The 9,029-nt window shown below is 33.5% G+C and overlaps 1 protein-coding gene across 1 annotated transcript; it reads left to right on the forward strand.

Moving 5' to 3' along the window:
* The first annotated feature begins 1,435 nt into the window (after nucleotides 1-1,435).
* LOC106623167 (filamin-A) lies at nucleotides 1,436-8,777 on the forward strand. The gene is made up of 4 exons (XM_014242586.3): nucleotides 1,436-1,910; nucleotides 4,562-4,722; nucleotides 7,981-8,179; nucleotides 8,268-8,777. Exons 1-4 carry the CDS (start codon nucleotides 1,778-1,780, stop codon nucleotides 8,561-8,563), a joined length of 789 nt encoding a protein of 262 aa, XP_014098061.1. The 5' UTR covers nucleotides 1,436-1,777; the 3' UTR covers nucleotides 8,564-8,777.
* The last annotated feature ends 252 nt before the right edge of the window (nucleotides 8,778-9,029 follow it).

Consider the following 9,029-nt stretch of genomic DNA (forward strand, 5'->3'; position numbering starts at 1 on the left):
GCACCAAATTATTGTACTCTCGCAACTTGTTGCTACAGAGTATAATAGTTTTGTTCAACTAATGGTTGTTTTTATCACCTAAAACTAATCGAGTTAGATATAGGGTTTTATATATATAAATGATCAGGATGAAGAGACGAGTTGAAATCCGGGTGACTGTCTGTCCGTCCGTCCGTCCGTCCGTGCGAGCTCTAACTTGAGTAAAAATTGAGATATCTTTATGAAACTTGGTAGACATGTTTCTTGCTACCGTGAGACAGTTGGTATTGCAGATGGGCGTAATCGGACCACTGCCACGCCTACAAAACGGCATTAATCAAAAACGAATAAATTGCCATAACTAAGCTCCGCAAGAAGATACAAGACTGTTATTTGGTACACAGGATAACATTAGGGAAGTCTGCAGTTAAATTTTTTTTTTTAAAGTGGGCGTGGTCCCGCCTTTAATAGGTTTAATGTGCGTATCGCCTAAGCCGCTAATGCTATAATAAAAAAATTCACTGGAAGCACATGTTTTTAGTACTTCTATTGACGGTGTGAAAATAGTTTAAATCGGGTGGCAACTCCGCCCACTCCCCATTTAACGGGACTGTTAAAAACTACTAAAAGCGCGATAAATCAAGCACTAAACTCGCCAGAGATATTAAATTTTATCTCTGGGATGGTATGAGTTGACTTTATAGGAACCGCGTTCAAAATTAGTCAGTGGGCGTGGCACCGCCCACTTTTAGGTGAAAACCCATATCTTGGGATCTGCTTAACCGATTTCAACCAAATTCGGTGCATAACGTTCTTTTCATATTTTCGGTTACATCCGAACTTAGCCCTTCCTTACTTGTTTTTATTTTAAATTTTACAAATGTGCACCGATCAAAAAAAAGTTGGAGGGTGAAGCTAATTGCGTTCTTTATAAGCATATAAGGAATTGTTTTTGTTATTGTGTGCGAGTTACACGTGTATTGGATACATATTTGAACAAATACCATATAACTTTGTCAAATTCAAAGATTTATGTTAATTGAGATTTTTTTTGGCGAAATGCCCACACTCGCGCACAAAACGTAGCGATTAGCAGCCGGGGATGACTAATTCAATAAATTTATTCAAAAGAACGTCAGTTGCATGCAACCAGCAGTGTAGAGATTTAAAACAAATTGAAATTTACATATGTACATATGTATGTATGTATACAAATGAATATACAAATTTTAATTTCCCAGATCATGGATATTAAATGACTTTTAATTACAAACAAATTAAGAACTCTCAGTTCAGTTATTTAACTGTAAAGGCGCACCTTCATCATCTGCTCATCTGGATGTTCGAAAACATGCACACACTCAATGTCCCAAGTTATGCATATGCACGTTCTCTCTTGTCTTCCGTAGCATCTTTCTAAATTGGAAAATTTTTCATAAGCAGCGTTCAATCAAATTAATTTTCAAAATATTGGATCAGTACGAGCGGGTCACTCAGACGGTAACCACACACTATTCGTAAATATTGTTCGTTTTTGATTGGTGAAATGTAAATGTGATGCAAAACTAAACAATAATTTAATATACATACATATACATATGCATACATGCATACACACATGATTTTGTATAAAAATATTTTTTGGTTTTTTCCAAAATAACATGAATTACTGTGCTATATATTGAAACCGTGTTGTGACCTCAGCAGCAAAGAATACTACACACATACAATTTACTACGAAAAACCTTTGGCATCACAAGAGTCTCGAGCATCTGAGACGGCTTACTTGAGTAGTAATATGTTTCGTGTCTCGCAGGAGATTCGGTTGAATACAAGCAGCAGCGCTGAAGTGACACGCTACTGCAACACCACAAATGCCGACAGTGAAAACGATTGTATTTTTGGAAAATACCAAAGAACCCCAGACGCGGGTGAGTACATATGCACATATATATGGACAAACTATAAATATAAGTATGTAGGTTGGTGAAGACAAATGTGTGTATATATAGCTTATAAGTTTTCGTTTGTTTGGTTAAAAAAATTACGCTTATACAAGCAAATTAATGAATATATTATGTTTTTTTGTTTTTCAGTAGATATATTTATTCCTTTTAGACTAGTTATTTGTGCAATTAGAAATTAATTTTGCGTTGCACAAACTCGGTTGTGGATATTGGCAGCGTGTTGTTTTCAGTCCAATGAGAATAATTAATTTATTTTTACATCCATATGAACTTAATTATGTGTATTTCTAAATGTCGTTACCTTCATAACAAAATGGATATACTTGTAGTAAATTACTCGCCAACAAACGTGAAATAAAAATAAAATGGTTAAAACATTAAGTCATTTCACATCATAATTGATAAATAAAATAGATGATTGAATTGATGACAATGTATTGTACAATAGATGTAGTTTTGAATATTTAGTGGGGTCTTTGTTTAGAAAATTTACCATGGAAGAATGTATACATGCTTTTGTATTATACCATCAGAAAGGAGAGATTTTAACGAAGAAAAAGCTCATCGAATTTTTTTAAAAATGTAAATATTTTGACGTGAAAATTTTTGAACGAAAATTAGGGTCCTTTTTCGATATTAAGTCAAAATAAGGTGAAGAATTCAATGTTTTAAATCAAAGTTCGGTTATAACCGAACATTTTATACACATGCAATTTGCAAGAATCTAAGCCGTCGTAATACTCATTCAATATTCAAATTCGACGAAATGGTGAAGAGATTACAATCAGGTTTGGTATCTTATTAACTTATATTATAGGTCATAGGCTAACTCTGCCTTGTTATTATATTTTGCTTCATATCCGAGAAAGATGCAACGTACAACCTACCTATATAGAAATGAGATATAAGTGATGTAAACCCATCCAAAGGGGCTAAATTGGAAGTATTGAATATATGAAAAAAAAGTAATTCATATTTTCGCAGTTTTCGATGAAGTGCTAGAAAGACTTGTTCTCAGCAAGTTTGATAGAAATAGCTTTGGTGGTTTGTGAGATACATACATATGTGTATTCAATTTATTTTCGATTAACGATATTATTATTATTTATTTACAAATTCCATATCTATTTCGACGAGTTTTATGTGTTACAAACAACCGTTAGGTGAAACTCTAATATTCTGAAGCAAAAAAGGGGAGACAACAAACAAAAATTAATGTGAAAAATGTGTTAACACGAAGGTTATAGATCTTTTTAATACATACGGTTTGCCATTTAACATTTTCCCATAGGACTCGTAATTTTTCCGGATACCAAGATAACCCGTTTTGTTTTTAAACTCAACCACCCATCGCTCTGTCACTTCCCCATCACAGAACAAAGTTATTTTTCCTTTCATTTTTGTTATATTATCTTCCTTTTCCAATTAGTTTCATCCTACTATTATCACTTTTTTTCTTTTGGTTTCAAAATTATCGACCCTGGTCTAATACAGAATCTCAGAACAAAAATTTATTGCCACGATTACTTTTTTTATTCTCGACAAAACAAAAATGTAGATTGAATAGTTTTAAATAGAGTTATACTTCATAACTACAAAAAGTTTTTGTAATTCAAAAAACAGTATTTTGGAATATAAATACATATGGTAAATGTAATTTTTCAATAGATTGTAGTTATGGTAGATATCAAAATATATTTAATTATAAACCTTCTACAATAGTGTTTGGTAAACATTTTTAAAAGCGTAACATTTGACAAATAATATTTTTTTACTGAGTTTTATTTTTTTTTATTTTTGAATATTCTAAAATATATTTTAATAAGAGATACCAAGGTCACTTCCGGTATGACATTTTCCTTCAATTGCTCGAACATGTTCCTCAGGAATCTTAGATTTATAACTTTCTCTGAATCCGACTGAGGTGTCCAAATAATAATGAAGGTAAGCCATGTATCCAAAGTTTGTAGTATATACGTAGGAAATGAAATTCGAGGTGCACTTTAAGTTTTTTTTGGTTAATATATAATGAGAACTGATATGATTTTTGATGCAATCTATCCAGAAAATGCAAGCCGCCTTTTGCTCAGGGGATCATATTCCTTGTGGCAGAACTGAATTCAAATTATAAAAAATATTATACATTCTCGAACAGTAGGCTGCAAACCGAATTAGATTTTATTTCTATTCTATCAATGGATATTTATAGTATTTACAGACTTTAGCTTAAATAAATGTGAATAAAAAATTTTACGATATCTTTGATTATGAATCTGCCTTTCAAAATATACTAAATATTCCTAATGAACTATTCGATTTTTGAACCAATTTTTTCTAACTAAAAATTACAACCTAAAAACATATTCATACTAAATATCGTGTACTGGGCTGCTTCCACGCTTCTTATTAAACCAAATTAGATCAATCTATTGTTGCCAAGAGCAGATGTTAAAAAATTTTTAAGATATCGTTATTCATGGATCTACTAACATAACAATTTCCGTTTTCTTAAAAATATCGGGTTTGTTTATAAATACTTGATCTATGAATTACCCATTTGGTTTATTAATATTTTTGATTAACATTCTTTCTTAAATATGTGTATTACATTTTAGATGCATACCCCACCGAAAATCCGCTGGTGTTAGTTGCACCCGAATTAACAGACCCCAGCAAAGTTCAATTACTTCACTTCCCCAATGGCGCAATGCGTGTAAATTCGGAGGTTGATTTCATAATCAAACGCCATGGTGTGAAGGGAAATTTTGAAACAAAGGTAAGATATTAAACTTATACATACCTTCTGAAGTGATAAAGATTAGTGTTAAATTACCACTAGGCAAGTGTTGTACATACAATATTCCACAATACAATACAATTTTAGGTGAACATTTTCTTAAGTTCACATTTTTTATATAGAGACCAGGGTAAATTAAGTTTGCGATGCAATTTCTAACACCCAGAAGGAAACATTGGAGCTCCTATAAAATACAAAAATATAAATCTAAATGATCAGCATGACGAGTTGAGACGATTTAGCCACGTCAATCTGTCCGCCTGTCTTTATATACGCGAACTTGTTCCTCAGTTTTTGAGATATCCATCTTTTTCCCCCAAGAAGCTGCTCATTTGTCGGAACCCCTGTTATCGGCAAAATTTGGCATAGAGTCCAATCTCTGAAGAAATGGTTTAGATCGGACTACTTCAGCATATAGCTGCTATGCAAACTGAACGATCGGCGTAAAGTGCTTTTATGGACAACTTTTTCATTTGACAAAATATCTTCAAGAAATTTGGCATGGATTATTGTCTAAGACAATGGTACAATCTCCGAAGAAATTGTTCAGATCGAGGCACTATAGCATTTTAAATTAAAAACTTGTAAGAAAAAAGGTTTTTTTTAAGTAATAGATCAACCCAGCAATTCCATTTTAATAACACCCATATTTATGACGAAACAACTAATTGCGTTCACATTTCTTGCCAAAAATCCCAGTTTACGAACTATGCTATAGTTTGTTTGATTTCTAACTAATAGGATATATAACGAAACAACGTTTTGTGGGCACCGTTATCTGTAGATTGATGATTTAGCTTAAAATTACCTTATTTTCAAAATCGATCTATATGCAAAAATTAGAAAAAATATCAATATCTAGAGAAGGTTAGGCGGGTATGGCTTAACACATTGATTTCATTATTATACTCTAGCAACATGTTGCTACAGAGTAAAATAGTTTTTTCACCTAACAATTGTTTGTATTAAGTAAAACTAATCGAGTTAGAGATGGAGTTATGTATATATAAATGATCAGGATGACGAGACGAGTTTAAATCCGACTGACTGTCTGTCCGTCCGTCCGTCCGTCCGTGCAAGCTCTAACTTGAGTAAAAATTTAGATATCTTTATGAAACTTGGTACAAATATATCTTGATACCGTAAGACGGTTGGTATTGCAGATGGGCGTAATCGGACCACTGCCACGCCCACAAAACGCCATTAATCAAAAACAAATAAATTGCCATAACTAAGCTCCGCAATAAGATACAAGAGTGTTATTTGGTACACAGGATCACATTAGCAAGGGGCATCTGCAGTTAAATTTTTTTTGGTGGTGGCGTGGTCTCGCCCCTAATAAGTTTAATGTGCATATCTCCTAAACCGCTAATGCCATAATAACAAAATTCACTGGAAGCAAATGTTTTTAGAACCTCTACCTACAGTGTGAAAATAGTTGAAATCGGGTGGCAACTCCGCCCACGCCCCATATAAAAAATAATAAAAGGGCGATAAATCAAGCACGAAACACGCCAGAGACATTAAATTTTATCTCTGGGATGGTATGAGATAACTTTATAGGAACCGCGTTCAAAATTAGACAGTGGGCGTGGCACAGCCCACTTTTAGGTGAAAACCCATATCTTGGGATCCGATTAACCGATTTCAAACACATTCGGTACATAACATATTTCTATGTTATAGTGCGAAAATGGGCGAAATCGGACTACAACCACGCCTATTTCTCATATAACACCATTTTCAATTCCATCTGATTCTTTCACTTTCCACTATGCATATCAAGCAACAATGATTATATCGGGGTAAAACTTTGCGTGAATAATACGTTTAAAGTATGCCACCTTGTGATCAAAAATTGTCTAAATCGAACCAAAACTGTTCAAGCCCCTAAGTTCTAAATATGTGAACCCCAGTGCCTATAGTTGACCTTCTACCGAAAATATCAGTCAATCCACAAAGAAATCTCAAACGAGTATACCATTTGACTTTGCGAGAGTATAAAATGTTCGGTTACATCCGAACTTAGCCATTCCTTACTTGTTTTATTTTAATATTCCTTTGTGTCAAAAATGGGCGGAATCGGATCAATACTTCCCTTAGTCCCCATATACCAATATAAGATTTTCGAACTTCCAATTGACTTTATAATACATATATCGGCCAATATGTGAGTTATCTTAATGAAATTGAGAAAGCGTGTTTTTCTAAAAACAATGTATCTTTGTGCCTAAAATGAATAAAATCAGGCGAAAACTTGTTTAAGCCCCCATATATTTATATATTTATAAAATTGCTTGAGAATAAGTTCTCTAGTATAGCTTAGCCTTTTCTTACTTGTTTTGATTTACATTTTTAACACATCCGCTTCTGTTTACTCGGAATTCTTTTTGTACTGTTACAACAAAAAACTAACAATCCTTTGCAAAAAGTTAAAAATAATAATAACATCGCAAAATTGATGTATACACAACCATAAGCTAACCCTAATCTAACCTAATCTCCATACATGTCATGCCTACAAGAACAGTGACAGTCATCTGATGGTCATATGACAGTCACAGCTGAAAAAATTTTGTCAGCGCGTAGAATAAAGTTTCTATCATTTTCTTAAGAGCCTTGTGTAAAAACTGATGTAAACAAACGTATGTGTGTGAGTTTGCATCTCTCTTTAACGCATGGGTATTCGGAATTGATTCACTATATATCTATACTGCTCACTCTCATGTCTTTTTCTGAGTCATTGCTGACCATAAATCCATCATAGCTGCAATTTGTCAGTCATGGCTGTAAATATATCACAAGTGAAAAATTATTTTGCGCAGTAGACAATATAATTTTTATTTCTTTAACAAATTGCAACAAAAATTTAATTAAATAATAAAATATGAAAAGAAATTTTCACTTGATGCCATCTCCTCCTCTTAAACACTTTTCGTTTGTGGCAAGAAGAACACTAAAAATTGTTTTGCGCAGTTGTTGAGTAAAGGTTCAGCAATTTCATTCTTACACATGTAAGCAATATGATACGAAGATGTCTCTGTTTAACAATAACAGTGACGGTCAGTTGACAAGTAAACTATCCGTCAGCACTGACATAATAGTGTATTGGTGAACCCATCAGCAGTTTCTTGTAGGGATACTTATACAAGTAATATTGTTCTAAGGATTCTAATTTAATAGCATTTACGAGTATTCAATTTTATTCACACTGAATATTCTTTCAATAAATTACAGGTTGAAAGCCCCTCTGGCATAACCGCTATCACACCTCTCCAACTTATTGATCCGGAACGTTTAAGAGCACATTTTCAACTGAAAGAGGCAGGCCTCTATAAAATACACATCAAATGTAATTCCGTGCCATTACTTAAATCGCCATTCATCATAGTCTCAATTTGCGGTGAGCCCGAGAACAATGTACGCAAAATTGAATGTAAGTTGACAAACAACATTCATTTGATTATATATGGTATTACATTTACAAACCATACCTATTAACATCATAATTCCACCACACTTAGTACCCGTATTCAAATCAGACGCCAGTTGTGTGACCTATCGTGGACTTGGCCTAACACACATTTCCCTTGAAGAGAAGAACGAGTTCACCGTTGATGGTTCGGCAGCGGGCAACAACATGCTGTTTGTTGGTATATTCGGACCAAAAGGACAATGCGATGAGGTAGTCATTAAACATACCGGAAATAATGTTTACAAAATTACATATGAGGTGCGTGACCCGGGCGATTATTTGCTAGTGGCCAAATGGGGTGATGAGCATATACCAGGTTCACCGTTCCAGTTGAACGCCATATAAAGTACAAGAAGCCCAACAAAACATCCAGTCGTACTTAATTTAATTATAATTAATGTTAATGTATCTAAAACTATTACAAAAGGAATTAGCAAATACCTACATACATATGTATGTTTTCCTGAAATTTGTCATATTTCAATAATTCACGAAGATTATCTATGTTGTAATTGAATTTTGTTAGTAAATAAATAGCGATATAAACTTAAAAAACAAATTTTAACGACAATCAATTTAGCAAGAATACATAAAAAGTGCTATACTATATTGTATTCATCGGTGTGCAGTGCAATGCACCACTAGGTCAAGACAGATATTGGCAAAAGAAGGGGAGGGATAGGTTTACCAGCTGTGCACTATTGAAATTTCTAAGCTCCCATAATCTACTTAATATTGCCAGCGAGGACAAATTCGCCGAAAAAGTGCAATGTCTACTCATATCTATACCTATAAAATTCTTTGTCTGTCT

This window comes from Bactrocera oleae, chromosome 2, assembly GCF_042242935.1.
Source record: "Bactrocera oleae isolate idBacOlea1 chromosome 2, idBacOlea1, whole genome shotgun sequence".
In the NCBI taxonomy this organism is placed as follows: Eukaryota; Metazoa; Arthropoda; class Insecta; order Diptera; family Tephritidae; genus Bactrocera; species Bactrocera oleae.

Coding starts and splice junctions, on each gene's coding strand:
- LOC106623167 (XM_014242586.3), top strand. CDS start 1,778: ATGTTTCGTGTCTCGCAGGAGATTCGGTTGAATACAAGCAGCAGCGCT. Junction 4,723..7,980: donor AGGGAAATTTTGAAACAAAG/GTAAGATATTAA, acceptor AATAAATTACAG/GTTGAAAGCCCCTCTGGCAT. Junction 8,180..8,267: donor CAATGTACGCAAAATTGAAT/GTAAGTTGACAA, acceptor CACCACACTTAG/TACCCGTATTCAAATCAGAC.